At 33.6% G+C, this 21,436-nt stretch overlaps 1 protein-coding gene across 2 annotated transcripts in view; it reads right to left on the reverse strand.

Annotated features, from left to right (window-relative positions):
* COL21A1 (collagen type XXI alpha 1 chain) overlaps nt 1-21,436 on the reverse strand; it is a 198,612-nt gene that overhangs the window by 29,670 nt on the left and 147,506 nt on the right. For both annotated transcript variants that reach the window (XM_081295392.1, XM_081295391.1), the window contains one exon: nt 9,917-9,970. In XM_081295392.1, coding sequence (XP_081151518.1) covers nt 9,917-9,970 — 54 coding nt within the window. The remainder of the gene's footprint in view (nt 1-9,916; nt 9,971-21,436) is intronic.

Raw genomic sequence — 21,436 nt, forward strand, 5'->3', positions numbered from 1 at the left:
AAGAGAAAAAAGTAATAAACCCACATAATACACTATGCTCATTATTGATTACTATGTGAATAACTTAGAGAAGAAACATCCAAAATCATGTTACAAGATACTAAAAAATGTATCTTCTCCAAACTTTTCATATAGTATTTGTGGAATATCTCTCAATCACCTTGAAATAGAACTTTGTAAACCAGAATCTGATTAAATAAGAAATATAAATATTATATTTAGGGAAACATTAGACATTTCTGCTTAAATTTAGAAATAAAGTATAGTCTATGTTTTAAACTAGCAATTCCCCCTATAGTATATATCTTTCAGGGAAAACTTTGGCATAAGTATGTGAGAGTATATGTATCATCAATGGGACAAAATACAACCATGCTATAGATAAAATGAAATGAGATTTTATATTTTGTCTTATAGCCTGAAATAATAAAATGTCCATATCATAGAGTCAGAATTTTCAGTGAAATCGATATTTTTCTTTAAGAAATGTGTATGGCTGGGTGCAATGGTGTACACCTGTAATACCAGCAGCTGGGAGGCTGAGGCAGAGGATCACAAGTTCAAAGCCAGCCTCAGTAAGTTAGTGAGTTCCTAAGCAATTTAGCTAGACCCTGTTTCCAAATTTTTAAAAAAATAGAATTAAAAGGGCTGGGGATGTGGTTCATTGTTTAGGTGGTCCTGGGTTCAAGCCCTGGTACATAAAAAGAAGAAACATGTATGTATATATTTTTGTTCATTTATTTGTATGTTCAAAAAAAAAGTTTGGAAATAATCTTGTTAAAAGGATAGCAGTAGTAACTTATAGGAATGTGATTGAGGTTAGTGATGGCCAACTTTAAAATTCACAGCAAAATTTCTGTATTTTTGAGTACTTAAATAGATAAAAGGTACAATGATAAAAAAATAAATTCATGCAAGTAATTAATATAACTAATAAGATGTAATAATTTATATAATAAAAATGGCCCTCACAATTTTCTAATCAAATTCTCAAAGAATATCTAAAGAAATTTTTCCCTCACATATAATCATCCAAAAATTTTCTTCAAAATTTTGGACTTTCAAAATAAAAAAGTAAAGGCTTTAAAGGTTATGGCCATTATTTGGTAAAGAAACTTAGATCAACAAAAAGAAAGGCTGCTGTAGACTCAAAGATTTATGTGGGTAGATCTTAATACAACTCAATTGCTGTGACTTCAGAGAGTAACACACTTGATTAACTTTCATGTATCAGTAGGTTATTCTTGCAAATAAGTTTCACACATCCCTAAGTATACTGTGTTACCCAAAGACATCAGTATTTCTTAGAGAAGGAAAACACTATCATTAAGAAGTATTTTCTTCAAAAGAAGAGGTAAGAATTTGGCATTTATTCCTCTTATAATTTCAGGGCTCAATAAAACTTCTTTCCATTTACAAACAGTTACCCAGAAAAGATAAATTTTCAAATAAATATGTTTTAATAAATAAAATGTTTTAATACTTAGTGACTTAAGATATTCAAAAATATGTCTTCAGAATGCAAAAAAATCAGTGTCACAGATAGAGTTTCTAAATTCAAAGCCCATAATATTGTTGTATAAAGTTGTTTGATGATAGTTCAGTTTTACTATGCCAATAATATTTACATTATTTTAGATAGAAAAGAATCAGACAAATCCATAATTAAAGCTGGTGGGGCTTTATTAACTTGTACAGACAATGGCCAACATTTGCTTGATATAATTAAATAAAACAATATATTTTCACAGTTATTACAACAACAAATGTCATATTTGGGGAGATGAAAAAGCTACAGATACTGCTTGCAAATTTAATTACTGCTATAGTTAAGTTGAAGTTCACATAACTTAGTTTAGATAAAGCCTATTTCAAAATGCATCCTAAGAGTTATTCTCAATCTGGTTTAAAACAAATAATCAATATAACTAGCCAGGGATTATTACAATGGTAAAGAGAAGTAAATTTTTATATATCATATCATTTAAGTTGTTAAAAGTGGTTTGTCTTCGCACCAAGTGCTATGTGAAATTCCTAAGACCAGATATGAGTTTCACAATAAAGTTGGTTCATTCAACACATACTGAGGATGTGCCATACCCAGATCCTGAAAGAAGGGTGGAAAAAAGTATTACAAATCTGTACAAAAGATTTAAAAATCATACCATACAACTACACATCTAATAAGAACAACAATAGAACTATGGGGTTTTCTCCCTTTACCTTTCTTCCCAATCTAAATAAAAAACATAATCAAATAGGCAAATAACCATCTCTACATTACTAATTTTAATAAGTAGATTTCCCCACATGAGAAATTACTATGGCAATTATACATTAACTTTCCCCAAGATTTTTTTTAATTCTTTTTTTATTGGTTGTTCAAAACTTTACAAAGCTCTTGACATATCATATTTCATACATTAGATTCAAGTGGGCTATGTATAAAATAATATGTCAAATAATCAGGCCACAGAAAAGGTGATTAAACAAAAGATCTACTTGTCTCTTAAGTAAATGATGACTTGGACCAGTTTAGCAGTCAACATTACACCATAGAGACAACCATAACATGTGGGTTAGCATGAATTTGAATGGCATGAGGAAAGGAAACAGCTCCTGTTCTCAAACATGCTGTAGTGAAACCCATCTGTTTATTCTGGGAAATAGGAGACAACAAACATTTCCATAATAAAAAGGCAAAAGATATATAAAGGATTTAATTAAGAATTATGAACTCACCTTCACAGATCCAGAAAACACACATCCTTTATCCTCACGGAGCTCCAAGGGTCTCAGCTCAGACAGAGAAACCGAATCCCTGCCTACAAATCTTCACCATGAGTCCAAAAGGCTCCCTGTCCAAAAGGGTCTGGCTGGCGAGCAGAGAATGAGCAAGTATTTAGCCCAGACTGCCTGATTAAAATTGTTAAGCTTGTTGTATAAAAATGTTATACAACAAGGAAGAACACCAGGACAAGAATAGCTATGATGAATTAGCAACAGAAATTCTGTTACTGTGGCAATTTGATTGGCATCAATGGGCCAAAGCAAATTTGCTAAACATGGTAATTTGGTCTAAAAGTTAAATTAGTTGAAAATGAAAGTTCTTCTTTTGGTTAAAAGTTAGTTTAGTTGAAAATGAGTATTCTCTCTTTAATTTTTTTTTTTTTTCAGCTAGTGGTACATTGGGTTTACTGCTGTCTTCATGTTGCTGGATTCTAACCATCTATTGAGCTGTTCAAGATAAAATCAGGCTGATTTTGCGAAAAGTCAGGAAAATACACTTCCAGTATTTGAAGAGTTTTTTAAAACAACTTGATTGTCCTTTATTCCTTGATATAGTCTGGCAAGCTTAGCATCTTAAAAAGAATGCTTATGGGAGCAAATAAGATACAGTTAAGCAACAATAGACATCAAAAACCCACTGGGGGAGTGAAACTCAAAGCAACTGAAAGTTGACTAAACCCCATGATGTTTGTCCACGTAGATCCTTTTTGGAATATATTCATACATTATTATATTTCTTAATTGTGATTTATATACTTAATATATTAAAAGTTATACATTTAAATTATATCAACTTTGCAATGTCAAGAATGCTACAATGAAATATATGTAAAAAATTACTAAATATGCAGAAAATGAAAAATGGAGAGATTTTTTTAAAAATGCATGTTAATTTAGCAAAATTGATGGTGCACATAATATTGGTGATCATAGAGTCTTGCTTTTAAACAAATTGTCATTTAAACCAAGTTGTTTTTTGACTTGCTATAAACCTGATTTTTTTATTGTTTTCTTTGAGACAGGGCCTCACTATGTTGCCCAGCTGGTCTCAAGCAAGTCTCCTGCCTCAGCTTACCACTATACCTGGCTTAGTAAACCCAATGCTTTTGATAAATATATGGCCTAACAAGAGTTTGCAATACACAGCTGGGTGTGGTAGCACACACCCATAATCCCAGCAGCTGGGGAGGCTGAGGCAGAATGATTTCAAGTTCAAAGCCAGCCTCAGCAAAAGTGAAGCACTAAGCAATTCAGTGAGACCCTATCTCTAAATAAAATAAAAAATAAAAATAGGCCTGGGTATGTGGTTCAGAGGTTGAGTGCTCCTGAGTTCAATCCCGGGTACCTAGCCCCCACCAAAAAAAAAAAAAAAAAAAAAAGAGTTTGCAATACATATTCATATGCATGTTTATACAAGTTGGTTACATAAAATGATTGTTAAGGACTGAACTATATGAAAAGCCAATGTATTCGTTTCCTAATGGCTGCTGTAAAATTGCCATAAATTTGGTAGATTAAAAATAATAGATTTTATTCACTTACAATTTAGAAGTCCAGGAGTCTACATTCAAAGTCTTAACAGTGCTGCACTGCCCCCCAGAGGCTCTGAAGAAGAACCTATTACTTAGTCTTTCAAATTCTGGTGGCTAACAATATGCCATGACTCGTGGGTACATCATTCACTCCAATCTCAGCTACCATGATCATATTGACTCTTCCTCTTCTGTGTGTGAAAATTTCCCTTGTCTCATTCTCAGAGGGACACCTATGATTTGATTATACTTAGGGTCCACTGGGATAAGCCAGTATAATCTCCCTATTATAAGGTACTTCATTTAATCATATCTACAAAGACACTTTCTTCCAAATAAGGTAATATTATCAGGTTTCAGGGGTAAGGACATGATATCTTAAGTGGGGTATACAATTTTCAAACTAACACAGTTCACCCTCTGACCCTAAAGATTCAAATCTACCTCAACCCAATAGCCCCAAAAGTCTCAACTCATTATTGTGAAGTTCAAATTCTTCTACAGGAATTCTACTGAGATGGTTGAGTCAATAGAGGAGGCATACTCCTAATCTATTTAGGACCAGTAAAAGTTTGTTCAGACATGTTCTTAGCCTTTCCACCAGCATGCTTTTCTAACAGCAAATCTACCAATTTTGATAACTTCTGCAATGGGGATAAGTTAAAACATTCCCAAATCATCAAGTGGTTGTTCTTCTTTGCCCAAGTTTTTTCCTCAACTTGCCATTTTCTCCTCACACTTTACTATAAGCAGCAAAAAGAAATCAAACCATACCTTCATCACTTTGCTTGGAAATCTCCTTGGCTAAATATTCACCAATACTTTCTAACACAACTACAGTCCAGAGATAAAGAACTAGCTCATGCATTTGTGGGGACTGGCTAAGAAACTACCAAATCCACAGGATGAGCCATTAGGAGAGGGTGTTGAATTACATTGAACTACATTATTTATTTATTTTTGAAATGGGGTCTCACTATGTTGGCTAGGCTGGTCTCAAACTCTTGGATTCAAGTGATCCACGCTCCTGAGCCTCCCAAGTGCTGAGGTTACAGGCATGTGGTCTGCTATTTCTTATTAAAAATTTTATAAATACTCATTTTTAATGAATCTGTTCTTTATAACTACTCAAAGATATAGATTACCTGTTCAAATATCTTTATTATTATCTAGATATGTTCCATTTCAAAATGCCTTAAGTGATCCTTGGCTAAAACTATTCTTCTTGTTCTATTCTGGTTATTGCTTTGTGTTTCTCTGCCTTCAACCATGCACTAAGATGGCCTCAAGCCCTGCTTTAGTCCATTTCAAATCAGTCCATTTTCTCACTCCCAATTCTGAAAGTTCTTGCTTTTGTTGGTACTAAAGGTGACAGAGTTCAGCTAGACTGCTGCCAGGCTTTCTCTTCTCTTGACCCACATTGACTTCCTATTTGCTGTTGGGATTTTTCTAAAACTTAAACCTGATCAACTCACTTCCCTACATAAAACCTTTGAGTGGCTCCCAAGTTTATTTGGAGACTGAACACCAATTGACTCAGACAAAATCCCTTCATGATCTGACCTCTGGCTGCCCCTACAACTTCATTTACTTCTATTCCTTCCACTCTGTGAACCCAGTTAGCCTGAACTAGCATCAGATCTTCTCAGAGTATCATGCCTTCTTTTACTTCTGTTTTGGAACATGCTATATGCTCCTGCCTTGCCAACTTAACACAGCTAGACAACTTCTATTTATCTTCCAAACTTTGGAATGTACCATGTACAATGTAAATATATCAACTACACTGTATGTGAATTTTATCTATTAAAGGTATTATTTTAAAGAAAGAACACATCGCTTTCAGTGACACCCCCAACTACGTATAGAGTTATGCACATCTTCTACAATTTTTCAAGACCCTATGCCTTGTTTCATAGCATCCATGCCAGGTTGTCATCTATTGGCTCCTAAGACTTTTTGAAGGTAGAGTCTAATCTTCATATTCTCCTGAGTTAGTATAATATCTAGTACAAAGTAGGTACTCAGTAAATGCTTTTTGAATGAATAACTGATAACTGATGTGATCCTTAAACATAGTAATTCAAAGATGAACCAATTATAATTAAAGTAGCAAGTGTTCGAATTTAGGTTGTACTTAACTGGATTGAAGTAAATTGGGTATAAATTGCTATTTATAAAGTACATTGCTTTTAGGATTGAATTGTTTTTAGGAGTGATCAATACTAGCCTTAAAATTCAAAGAACTGGAGTGTAAATGACTTGTAATTTAAAGCCATGTAATCATTTCCCAATGAAATAAACTCTTTGCCCTCAGTTTGAATTCCAGGAGATGGTGTTCATATGTATCAATCTGCTTACAGGAATGAATCACTATCACACTGCCATAAGCTGTGTTTAATTAGCTTTAAAGTATTTTCTAAGAGCTTCTGTCCTTCTAATTTAAGCTCCATTAATTTTCTTGGCTGCCACACTGCACAACAAATATATTGAACATGTCCTTTTGAGTCGGGCCAAATCATTCATTACAAATCCTTAAAACCAGTATTCACAGGAACTGGAGTCTTCATTTCTTTGTATCACAAAACAAATAAACATTAGAGGGTTTTGTTCATTTGTTTTCAAAACCTTTCCACAAATGGCAAAGATCATTTTTTTGCGGCATAACATTTCTAACAACCATGTTTCAATGAATTGGCAAAATAACAGAATAGCTTACAATGCTACACATTCTTATTTGGAAGTGATTAAAGACCAGGAGGATTATAGCCAGACATTGGCAAATTTTAGATGCATCATCTCTTCATCGCTTTCCCAATAGACTATGGTTCCTGCCTTTTTGTCATTCACCAGGAGAGAGGGGAGCTAGAGGAAAAGGATAAGGGATCCTGCTCCTGCCTTCCATCTGGTAAACTGGCCTAAGAGAGTTGCTAAGAATCTCACTCAGTAACTCCTAGTTTTCTGTCTACTGGGTTTAGAGAGATTGCATCTAAATAGCCACTACCCCATTCTGATCATTTCCTGCCTTAGCCACTTGTTGGACTATCTTTTTGAAAATCCTCATTTCATTTCTGTTTTGTTTATCCTTTGACCATCTGTTATTCCCACTAGGCTGGAAGCCTTCTAGAGGCAGTCCCTGTGATTCTCACTCAAACATTAGAAGAATGCAGCAAATGTTGGTAGAAAGGAAGAAAAGAAGCAAAAACGTAAAATCGGGAAAAAAAAGTGGGAGCATGCAGGGCAAGAACACATGCAGACCATGTCAGCTTCTGGCTGAAAGTGAGGTATGGGCAGCCGGAGGGAAGGAAGCACCCCTAATCACCCTCATTTCCCATTTAATATTCTTTTCTCTTGTCTGGTTTTATTAAAAAATGATTGAAATTTTTTTATTTTCAAAGTACATGCATTCTCCTTATATTACATTATGGCTTACATAGATTTACTGGTCAGTCTTCCCATTATAGCATCATTTCTATGGGAAAATGAACTGCAGATTCCAAACAACTAACCCACATTTATAGAACATGGTTGCTTCAGAGGGTATAACCTGGTTCTCAGCAACCCACTCCCCTGTCTATCTCTGTGTCTGCTTCTCTTTGTCTCTTTCTCTTCACACTCTTTCTGGGGGTGGGCGGGGAGAACATAATAGTCTCACCTAAGCTCGTATTCAGGTAGCAAGTCCTTAGTTTAATCTTCAATAATGATGTTTAAGGTTCAGGTATACTGAGTGCACTCACTCTTCCTGTTAACACTCTGGTTGAGGCCTTATACCTCAGGCCTAGTCTGTCAAAATAGCCCAGGAATTATTGCTTTCATTCTAGTCTCTTTCTGTACATCCACTGTATGGATGAAAAACCTCATAAACTGCTAGGAGCCACAACCAAATAAAATGATGCATGGCACTTTTGGTTGTAAGGTGATGCCAGCTAGCCATTGAGATGATATGATTATGTTAAGATTTGCATTCATATGGAAATTGGACTCCTGCTGTTCACCTCAGCCTGCTACCGGACTCCTGGAGAGTTCCCATTGGTTGGGGAAGGATAGTAGGAGGGAATTCCGGGGGAGGTCCTGGGCCCCAGTTCCGGTAGACACGACTGCGTGGGTGAACCGGCTTGCTTGCCGGACGTGGGTATTGGCGGCATTTTCAAAAATAAAGTTTTGTTCCTGCTTGAGTGGCTCGTGATTCTGTGCGCAGCCAGACTGCGGCAATAAACTACTTCTAATGCACTTCTTAGATGGGGTAGTGGCAGGAGTAATTTGGATGCTCTCTCTCCTAAATCAAGTAGACAGGCCAATCTACCTTTCTAGTTTTCCTACTACCCAAGCTGGACCCTTCTCTACAGCCTTAGGACCTTATTAAGATGATTTCATGGTTGCTTGGGCACATCTGTAACCATTGTACCTGTGTGCTTTCACTCATATTAGTCCTCTCTCTTCCTTTCATTCCAGCCATCCTTTCATGACCAAACCTAGCCCCAAATCCTTGGTAAAAATTTCTCAACCATCCAAGATGCAGTACACTTAGCACTGACCCCATGAATTTGTATATTGTTTTTACAATTTGGTGGGGAGGGGGGGTCCTACATAAGACTCACAACAACTCCCATGAAGAGGGCATTGTAAGCACAATTTAGATGAAATGGAAGGTATTAAGAGATATGAACTTGACTTACAGAGCTGGAACATGGCAGAGATTGGCTTTTAAACCCTGGTCTTTTGGGTCCATGTCAAGTTCATACACAGCACTGATGACAAACAGCCTTAAGTTGGGTGTCATTTGCATCCTTTATTTCAATTTTCCAAATTAGATTATGTGCTTCATAAAGGCAGTAGCTCTGTATAGAACTGGATCCAGTGCAATACAATACCCAAAAATGAGAATTCAGTGAAATCTGAGTAATTCCAAGAGTAATCAATCCCTCTTCCTTGTTTAAGACATCTTGGCGATTTCTCTGTCCATCTAGGTCTTATCTACATTTAGACTCTGAACTCCCAACTGAACACTTTGTGATAAATGCTAGATAAATAATATCTAGCCTTCCTTTTACTTCTTGACCTAGGTCCCCCCAAAGCAGATGTGAATTCCTGCAGGACAGATACCTTTGATGATTAAAATGAAATCTACTAGTATTTAAATGTTGGCTATGAATTTTAGGAATAAAGGGGGGGCAGCAATCTATATTTCAAAAACCCATCTGAAGTTAAGAGTTATCTAGGATACTTGCTAAAAAGCTAGAATTCAGTCAGTACTCTCTTAATTATGTCTCTGCACTCCTTTTATTGAAGACACAATCCCCAAGAGCCCACTATGAAAAAGCAGACATGTGGCAAAGCAACACTGACTAAAGAAAAGACCATGATGTTTACCAATGGCTTATCTGGGCCTGAGCATTTGTGGTCATGATTCATACCCCATGCAACATTCTTCCTGGTTTATGAAAGAGGATTCAATCTTTCAGTATGGTACAGTGTTTCACAAACCCTTCTACAACATCCAAACTCTGGAAGTCAGTGAATAAGAACAGGACATCTGGGGGGAGAAATTAAATATCATGAAATAGGATTTCACGACCTGTCAAGAAGGTACTCACAGGCTCTCCCCGTGGTCCATCCTGCCCTGGTGCACCTGGGGATCCTGCTTCTCCCTGTAAATGATTTAATAAAAGGAAAATTCCATTTTTAAGTTCATTTACTAAAATATTATTATATGTTAAAAATTACATACTACAGCATGCTAGACACAGATGAAAATAAGAATTACTTCTGAATTATTAATAACTTTTCCTGATATCAAATAACCTTTAAAAAGTTCATAAAGTGACAATATAAACATCAAAAATTTATACATGGTGACAGATAGTTGAGTTATGAAATAACTGTGAGCCTATTTAGTAATTATTAGTATTATTAGGAGGATTGATATTCTTATCTTCAATGTGAATGTGACCAATGTTCTATATTGGTCCTTTTCATGTTCACCTTGATCTTAATCTTTACTTTAAAAATGGTCATCCTACTAGACCTAATTTGATGTTGCCTTCCAAGAGTTGCATTTTAAAATCTAAATAAAACTTCTATTATAAATGGAGTTACTTATAAGTTATTACTTGAAATTATCTTGCCCCATTAATTTGGTATTCACCTATTCAAAATAAATATCTAAAATGTATATTTTTTTAGATAACCATCAATACTTTTTAATACTCTTCAGTTATATATCTTTACATTATTATGCTCAGATATTTAAGCATTTTATTTTATATCTACCTTCTGTTATGCTAAAACATCTCCCACATGAATCAATTGCTAACATATATAAAGAATCTAACACCCTATCTTATAAAACAATAAGCATTAGCTGAATACAATCCTAAACACATAGCACCCACAGATTAATAAACCTAAATTGCCTGAATAAAATTAGAGTAGTAGAGGAGCTTCATGAAATAGATACTCCAACATGTAGAATGTATAAAACTAATAGTAAGAGCCATGTTTTGCTTCTGTCCAACCAAGTACTGCATCACAAGCTAAGTTCCCTGTTGGCAGTTATTCCACACCTGTTTCACAACAGAGAGAACATTGCATCCTGAGTGAATGAGATTAAGAACTAAAGCATTGTTCTTACAAACGTCTCAGATACCTGCACTGAAACAGGATTAAGGTAGAAAGAACCTCAGAACATATAAACAGAAGCATATTACAATTTTATTTTCATAGATCTGCTTTCTATTTTCCCCCAAATTATAGAAAATGAAGCAAACTTAACAGACACAATCAGCACCTAGAAGAAAATTTAAACGTATCACCTTGTATAAACTATGATTCTCTCACTTCTATGAATTCTTACATTTCATTAGCACAGTGAGATATCAACCAAAGCCAAATATTTTATCTGTTCCACTTTTATTTACAAACACCAGATGACAGTTGAGGACAAAAGCAGCAAAGAATGTTTCCCTATGGATTACCTGTGGGTCCAGTGGTCTCATAGAAAAGCTTATGAAAATTTCAGACAAAGTAAAAGAGTATGTTGACTCTATTTAGTTTGAGAGCTCTAGTTTTTAAATGCCTGAAAAATTAGGGAAAAGGATCATAAAAGGTTCTAAATACTATAGAGGAATGATACAATATCTGAACTCAACTTTATCAACAATAAGGAAGAGTCATTCAAGTCACTGGTTTTCAAATATGGCCCTCAGACCCGCTAGATCTGACTCACTAATTTCTTTCTCCACAGGGGAACTTCTTTGAAAGGAAAAATTTCTATTTGCAGGAGGTGCTGATACTGCTGGCCTTGGGACCACACTTTGAGAGCTATAGCTCTGATCCTCAGTCTAATTTCTATAGCTAATATCTAAGATGATTTATTTCACAACAAATTTCAAGATAGAGACTTACAGATGCCTTTTGATCTCATAAATTCCTGTCTTTTATGAACAACTGTTGCATTGTATAGCTATACATTTAGTGCTAAGTGTTATGATGGCCAGATTGTTCAGCAGGAGTCTTGTTTACATGAGTGCTGTTTTACTGATTTGCATTTGTTAAAGGCAAGAAACTTATCTTACATGTTTTTTCTTAATTGCCTACCATGCTTGAAATAGCCCGAAACATAATATGAGACTATATCCTCTCTTCTTTACAATCACTAGAGCATAACAAGGAAGGAGCAATTGACTATTGATTCTTAAGTGCTCAATTTCAAGGGGACAAAAGAAACAAAAAACCAAAAAATACTTGTGGATAGAGTTACAGCATTTGCTGTTGGAAAATTATGAAGATTAGTTATTATATGGTAATAGCCAGTGATCTTTACCTAGGAAGAATATCTTCATTCTTTTAATAATGTATTTTAACAATGTTTCATTAGGAGATGAAAAGATAATTTGGCCATTTCCCCTAAAATAAAAATGTAATACATAACTAGCCTGAGAAATTCAGTATTACACCCAGAACTTAACCTGAATATATGACTGATTTCATGATGTGGAAAACCTGGTACAAGTCAGTTTGTTTGGTTTATGGAAAAAAACATAAATCACAGTTCCACCTCTGACTTATTTTTCTATTCTGCCATTAACTTCCTTTTTGAAATAAAATAATTGAGAAACTGTCATGTTTAACATTTTCCCTCAGTCTAATTTCTATAGCTAATATCTAAGATGATTTATTCCACAACAGACCAGTTATTTTTAAAAAAAGGAGCTTTAACCAAAAACAGACATGTGAAACTGGCACTGCATATGTATTTCTTTTCATACTGTGGTCTTTGGCACTTACCCACAAAAATAAAAGAATAATATATAATAAAAAGAATAAAAGAAGAGAGTAATTTAGATCACAGTCATTGCAATCCTCAAAATCAGGTGGAAGGTATGGTTTATTTATCATGATAATACAATGGGAGGAAGATCTTAACTTTCTATTAAGGAAATGCTTTATTTTTACTTTGATCTCACTGCATAGTTTATTCTTAGTATGTAAACAAATCTTGAGCATGCCTAAGGATATACTGAAGATGTTAGGCTAGGGAAGCTTCTCTGGGCTAACCAAATAAACACAGACAAGATGTGTGGAAGGAATCCTGCAGAGGGTTGCACCCAAACCAGGACTGGGATTCTCACTCTGCCATGAAACCAACTGTGCATATCAGACAAAATACTTTAATCTCACCAAACATGAATTCATATATTAAATACCACTGGTAATCCCAACTTCACCAATTTTTTTTTTTAGAAAAATGGAATAGAGCTTTTATGAAAGTGCTTTGCATAGCTCCAGCCATAGAAGTCCAGACCCAGTGACATCAAGAAAGTTAGGATTTTAAAAATCCTTTACTCATGATTTGTTTTAGGTTACATTGTTTTCAAATAGCATATATTGGTTTCATATTTGAAAATGTTATGGTTTGCCATAATAAATTAGGAAAAAGGAATATTTAAAAAATTAGATTAGTCCTTATATTAATCTAGTTTCAATGTCATAAAAATAATGGAATCACCAGTTTATCATTATTTTCTATATTTGAGGAAGAATATTTGGATGTAACATGATTTTTCAATAATTTGGTGAAAGGAATTTTTATTGGTTATTAAATGATGACTACGTGATCTTAGACAAGTTATTTAATCTCTCCGTTACTTGGATTTCTCATCTATAAGAGGATAAAAATATTTTTCCCTTATAACTCAAAATGACTCATGATATTAATGAGAAAAATCATATAAAGTAATGGGGAAAACTGGGTGTGGTAGACAACATGTGCAATCCCAGTTACCCAGGAGGCTGAGGCAGAAGGATTGCAAGTTTGAGGTCAGCCTGAGCAAAATCGTGAGACACTGTCTCAAAATAAAAAGAACTGAGTATATAACCCAGTGGTAAAGTGCCCTTGGGCATTGCTCAGTAGCCCTCTTCCCTATTTTTTTTTTAATATTGGGGAAAGAGCCAGGCATTAAGTAAATATTTAAAAAATGCATATATCTTTTGTTGCATTCTGTCTTTTCCAATCATTTAGTTTCATTTCCAACTTAAAAAACGAATTTCATTATTTGAACCACTCTCTAAAGTTCTTTTTTTTTTCTTTTTTTTCTTTTTTTTATTGGTTGTTCACAACATTACAAAGCTCTTGACATATCATATTTCATACATTAGAATCAAGTGGGTTATGAACTCCCATTTTTACCCCAAATACATATTGCAGAATCGCATCGGTTACACATCCACATTTTTACATACTGCCATATTAGTGACTGTTGTATTCTGCTGCCTTTCCTATCCTCTACTATCCCCCCTCCCCTCCCCTCCCATCTTCTCTCTCTACCCCATCTACTGTAATTCATTCCCCTTCTTGTTTATTATCCCATTCCCCTCACAACCTCTTATATGTAATTTTGTATGATAATGAGGGTCTCCCTCCATTTCCATGCAATTTCCCCTTTTTCTCCCTTTCCCTCCCACCTCATGTCTCTGTTTAATGTTAATCTTTTCTTCCTGCTCTTCCTCCCTGCTCTGTTCTTAGTTGCTCTTATTATATCAAAGAAGACATTTGGTATTTGTTTTTTAGGGATTGGCTAGCTTCACTAAGCATAATCTGCTCTAGTGCCATCCATTTCCCTGCAAATTCCATTATTTTGTCATTTTTTAGTGCTGCGTAATACTCCATGGTGTATAAATGCCACATTTTTAATCCATTCATCTATTGAAGGGCATCTGGGTTGGTTCCACAGTCTAGCAATTGTGAATTGTGCTGCTATGAACATTGATGTGGCAGTATCCCTGTAGTGTGCATACCATCTCACCCCAGTAAGATTGGCAGCCATTATGAAGTCAAACAACAACGAGTGCTGGTGAGGATGTGGGAAAAGGGTACTCTTGTACATTGCTGGTGGGACTGAAAATGGGTGTGGCCAATTTGGAAAGCAGTATGGAGATTCCTGGGAAAGCTGGGAATGGAACCACCATTTGACCCAGCTATTGCCCTTCTCGGACTATTCCCTGAAGACCTTAAAAGAGCACACTACAGGGATACTCTCTAAAGTTTTTAAGTTCATACTCCTTTACACCTAATTGTTCAGCCACTGTAACTGCTTATGCATATTCCAATGCTGAGTAAACCAAACTGAAGGCTGCTTCAGACCTTTCCCTGTTCTAGGGATGGAGGGAAATAGCATTAAAATCACACAGCTTAAGCTAGACTTTGGTGAAAGTTTTGTATTTGCTTCATCATTTCTCTGTCACATTTTCCACATATATATAAAAGAAGTTTCTGCTATATAAAAAGTTCTCAAAAATCAACAATGCTCTTTGTTCCCTCTCGTCTTTCAATAGGTGAGAACACGTATTTAAAAAAAAAAAGGATTAAAACACCCTGCCATCAAACCACCATACTACCTGCACATGTAACCATCTGTGCCTCTCTTTTATTGCCATGTATGGGTGTTCCTCATCTAAAATAATCCCTTCCAACTTTGTTCAGTGTCCTGTTCTTTCCCCTTCTCAAAATGAGAGGGAGCTCTTTCATCGGATCTGTTTACTGGGCATCTTCTTTGGAAGTATCACAGGAAACTACTTTGAAGACATTATTGTTCCCTCTACACCTTCCCAACAGAAAGCATGCCCAATCATTCCAATAAATACTTTCACTGAGTACAGAAAATGCTAAGTTTACTACTATAAATAAAAAAGGAGACACTAGAACTAAGAAGCCTAATAAGTCACCCAACTTTTACACTTGCCCTATTATTGCCAGGCATAAGATATTTTAAACTGAAGAAGAGTTGGCAGACAATATGCAAGAAAAAGAAATTAAAAGGAATAACTAAGAGAAAAAACAGAAAATGAAAATCAAAACATTTTAGTAAATTTCTCTTACATAAAAAAACAGAAAGCAGAAGAAAAGTTCAACAAACGCTAAAACCTAGATTAGCAATTATAGAAGCATTTTCAGCTATTGAAAAAAATTAGAATCCAAAAACTTAGAATAAAAATGGAGAAAAAAGGAAAATGGAAATTAAGAATCAAACTTAGAAAAGAAAATAAAACCAAGTTCACACCCTGCAATGCCTACAACTGGGGAGGTTGAGGCAGGAGGATTGCAAACTCAAGGCCAGCCTAGGCAATTTAGCAAGACTGTCTCAAAATAAAAAGTAAAAAATGGCTGGGGATGTAGCTCAGTCATAGAGCATCTATGGGTTCTATTCTTAGTGTCATAACTAACTAACTAAATAAATAATTGAAAAAATAATCATCTTAGATATGATGAATGTGATAGATAAATTATTAAAAAATTATAGGAGAAGAGATTTAACTTAAAGTTTAAAAAGACACCAAGTAGAAAACTAACCATAACCAAAAAAGAGGACAATATTTAAAAACATAAAAAGAATCAGAAAATGATAGAGGTAGAAGACAAAGAAATCTCAATATAATTCAAATCCTAAAGACATAAACCAAAATGATTTAAAAGAATTGTTAGATTGTTCTAGAATTTTTTTAAAAAAACACTGATTATAACTTTAAAAAGGGTTTTGGAGTAATTAAAATTCTTAATTTTAAGATATACTCATGCTATTAGACTTTAAATATACAAGTGGTGTTTTTCACTCCTTTGGACTTCCATGCAAAAAGACAAAGTCACCTGCTAAGGAAAGACAATTAGATTGACATCAGCAATGTATGTGAAAGCAATGGAGCAACATTTACAAGAAATGAATGAAAAAAAAACAGTGAGAAACAGTAAGACAATAATTTTATAGTTGGCTAAGTTATTATTCAAGGAACAAGGATATAGAAAGGCATGTTAAAATAGACGAATTGATTAATTACTGTATGCACCAGCTCTAAGGAATATACTAGGAGAAACTTCACCAATTCAAATGATGCTTATAAAATATTGGCAAGGATGCCAGTAATGAACACTAAGGAAAATTAATTTCAAGTCTAAAATGACAGTGGGCAGAATGGAAAAATAGTTTATATTATATAATCTGATGAAGTTGAAGTACCATAATTAGACAGATAAGAGGAAAAAGATAAGGGGAAGGAGAAATAGAAACAGAATGAGTTCATTAATGCCACGTAAATGGGGTATAATTTAAGTTTAACACAACAAAGAGTAGATGCTGAAGTAAGGCTAAAAGGAGCCTAAGGGAATCTGAAATGCACATGTGAAATGACTTGAAAAAGAATCAGTACAGAGAATTCTTGAAAAAGATTCAGTATATCACTACCACAAAAACAAATCTTCCTACATACTCAAGAAACTAAAAGCAAAAAAAAAAAGGGCAACTTATCACATTGAGAAAGAAACAGTAAATACAGTACAATACACCTACTAAGCATAACAAGATTATAGCATAAATATTATCCCAGTGATAACAGTAAACATATCAGTCAATGAATAAAAATAGACAATCTATTAAAAGAAAAAAAACAGGTTGCTTTACAAAGTAAAGACAAATTCTATGCTGAATATAAGCAACACAATTAAAACAAAGTTACTGAAGAAGTTAAAGCTCAAGATGGGCAAAGGTATAGCAAGCAAATAAAAATAAAAACCACCAGAAAGAAGAAGGTATAATCCTGGCATAAGAAAAGGTAGAAAGAAAGCTAAAGGAGACAAAAACGATATTTATAATGCTAATGCCACAATTGAAAATGAAGAAATAATAGTTCTGAGTATCTGTGCAACAAAAAACAGAAACCACATTCCTGAATAGAAGATGGAAAGAGAAATAGACAAAAAGGAACTAATAATAGGACACATCATAAACAAAAAATTATATTAAAGATCCAAAGAAAATATTCAATAAGGAAGATATTACGAATGTATATTGAGATTCACACTCTGAAAATAGAGGTTTACCTTCTCCTATGCACAGGAAACATTCCTGAAAATTGAACATACAATGAGTCAAAGAAAAAAAAATAAGTCTTTTATACAGAAGAACTATTACAAATAACATTCTCTGATACAGTGCAATAAAACAAGAAATTGGCAACAGGTCAAACTAAAAGGCCTCCAACCTAAAAAATATTTTAAACTCTTTAAATAACTCTTAGGAAAAACAAATAAAAATTGCAGAATTTCTAAAAATTAACATTCATGAAGATTTTGTATGTCAGAATCAAGAGGATAGAATTAAAGCAATAATCAGAAAAACATTTATAATTTAACTACTTAGATTAAAAAGTAATAATAAATGAAAATAAATGTATTCAATTGTCAATTGTAAGATCTAGGAAAACTGTAAGAAAAAAGAAAAAAAATAGGATAAAAGTTTAAAAAAATTCCTTAAGGTCAATAATTAAATTCCATGTTAGATATTTGAATAAGTCAACATAATAGACAAACTAGAACATATCTTCAAGAAAAAAGTAGAGAATGAAGGTATGTATTCATGGTAAATAATGGCAAAGGGTAAATAATCATTGTTGCAAAAGAAACTTTAAAAAAAATATTGGAGAGGAATTTTCACATTATATAAAAATCATCTGAAAAATGATGGAATGCGAATTTTCCAAGAAAAGTAAGTTTAGGATTATTGGCCTTATGAGAAAGAAAATACGTAAGCAGATCAATTTCCACACAAAAATATAAGAGAAAGTTATCTAAGAATAAAAAAAATCATCAGTCTCAAATAACAGATGGGAAGATGAAGAAAAACACTGTGTGCTTGACTTTAGTTATAAGTATCAATGAGAAATCCTTTCACAAAACATGTCAGAAATAAAATATAGAACATCACTTCCAAACCCTACATAAGAGGGCATGAACAGGCAATGTTAATTAATAATATAGTATGTCAATGAAGTTGAAAATTAGTAAAAGAGAAATTCCTTAAAAAGCACAAACTACCAAAATATATTTAAGAAAAAAGAGAAAATCTAAACAGCTTTGTATTTAGTAAAGACATTTAATTAGTAATTAATATATTCTTTACACATACAAAAAGGCCAGGCCCAGATGGCTCCATTCATGAATTGTACTACACATCAGAAGAAGAAATGACACCAATCCTACATAAACTCTTCCAGAAAATAGAAACCAGAATTACTTTGATTATAATGCCAGATAAAATATCACAGGAAAACTACTGACCAATACCCTTCATGAACACAAAAACAAAAGGTCTTAATAAAATATTAGTAAATTTAACCCATCAATATATAAAAACAGTAACATAAGTTGACCAACTGGAGTTTATTCCAATAAAACAAGATCAGAGTTACAAAAAAAAAATCAATTACTGTTATTTACCATATTAATAGGAGGAAAAAACATAGTCAACACACTAAAGTAGTAAAAGAAGAAGAAAAAAATTTAACAAATTTTAACACCATGATTTTCAAAAAAACAAAACTCTCAAGAGACTAGAAATAAAAAGAAATCTCCTCAACCTGATGAAGTTTCTTTGTCAAATCAAGGACAAACACTCCGTGGTTAAGGAGTGAAGGTTCTCCACTTAACTTCAAAAACAAGCATCAAACTCCTATTTGATATATAATGAGAGGGCCTGGTGTAACAAAACTATCAAAATAAATAAATTTATGTAAATTAGTACAGAAAAAGAAATTTGCCCTTATTTGCAAAAATATTATCATCTATGCAGTAATAAAAGCAAAGGAATATGCAATGAAAACCATTGTGAGTTTAGCAAGTTTGTTAATAAGTGAGTTTAGTAAGTTTGCAAGATATATGATTAATAGTCTAAAACATTATTCTAATATACTAGTAACAAGCAAACTAGAAATAAATTTTTAAAAATCTATTAACAGGGGCTGGGGTTGTAGTTCAGTGGTGGAATGCTTGCCTTGTACGTGTGAGGCACCAGGTTAAATTCTCAACACCACATAAAAATAAACAAATAAAATAAAGACATATAAAAAATCTATTCACAATATTGTGAAAAAATATAATAAAATTGGTATGAGTTTAATAAAAGACATATAAAAGATCTGTACACTTACGAAAACTATAAAACTTTGCTGAGAAAAAGTAAAGAAAGCCTACATAATAGACTCACATACCATGTTTATTGACTCGAAAGCACAATATTGTTAAAATAGCAATTCTGAACAAATGTATAAATGTGAAGATACTCCCACTGTAAGAGTTGGAGGCTCATTCTCATCCCATCCCTTAAATGAAGGCTGGATTTGTTGAGTTGCTTCCAAAGGGTAGAAGATAGAAAAAAGTAGAGAAACCTGGCAAGTACTCATCTTAACCAAGTGACTGAGGTAGGTCGTCAGTGAATAATCATGTGTCTAGCATGTATGCTCCCACAGGATAAGAAGGACACTTCATCTTTATTTTTTTTCCCAAACTAACCATAATCTCAGTCTAGTCATGAAAAGAATATCAGGCAATCCCAACTCAAATGACGTTCTACAAAGTACCTAACCAATACTCTTCATAACTGTCAGTCATAAAAACCAAAACATGACTGTGACTGTCAAACTGTCACAGATCAGAGATGAATAAAGAGGCATGAGAAATTAATGCAATGTGATATCCTGGATTGAATTCTAGAACAGAAAAAGGACATTAGTGGAAAACCTAATGTTTTAAGGAAACTCATGAAACTCAAAGTATGGAGTTTAGTGCCAGCACTGGTTTCTTGGTTTTGACAAATGTACCACAGTTACATAAGATTTAACATCAGGAGAAAGTAGGTAAAAGGTATAAGGGAACTCTCTGTACTGTATTTGCAATTTTTCAACTCTAAAATTATTCCAAATTATACCAAAATTTATTTAACAAACTAAACAAAATCCAGAAGGCTTGTTTGTTTTTGTTTTGTAAAATTGTATAAGCTAATGATAAAATTTAAATTTTTCATGGATCTAAACTATCTACTAGTCCACTATTACATTTAAAAAGAAAAATAAATTTATAGTATTAACCTGATTTTAAACCTTAATTATAATTATGATATATGACTTATATTAGTGAAAGACAAGGAAAATAAAATTAGTATGATGTTAAGGAAAGTCAGAGATATAAATTAATGGAACAGATAAGAGAATCTGAAGATAATTTCACACATATATCAATCAATTGATACATGGTGAAAGTGTTAATGTAACTCAATGGGAAATAATAGGTTTCAATAAATATTATTAGAAGAACTGGATCTCCACGTGTAGAAATAAAGAACTTTGTCTTTTGTCTCACACCATATGAATAAAATTAATTCAAAATAATCTATAAACCTAAATTTATAAACTAATATTATAAAAAATTAGAAAACATAACATGTCCTAAATGTCACATATCGAGAGTGATGGGGCTGGGGTTGTGGCTCAGTGGTAGAGCACTTGCCTAGCATGTATGAGGCACTGGGTTCGATTCTTAGCACTGCATGTAAATAAATAAATTAAATAAAAGAGCCATCAACAACTACAAAATGTTAAAAAAAAAAGAGTGAGCTGACCTCAACATGTTAGACACAATAATATATCTATACCCTGAAATATTATCAGCTGTTTGTGTATTCCAGATACACGGACTGAATACATATACACATATATCCTTTTATCTAACAAGCTACACCATAGAAAAGTTCATTTCTATTTGATAAACGGCTAGTAAAAGGTTTCTTTATGTA

Source organism: Spermophilus citellus, assembly GCF_964194105.1.
Source record: "Spermophilus citellus genome assembly, chromosome: 5".
Classification (NCBI taxonomy): Eukaryota; Metazoa; Chordata; class Mammalia; order Rodentia; family Sciuridae; genus Spermophilus; species Spermophilus citellus.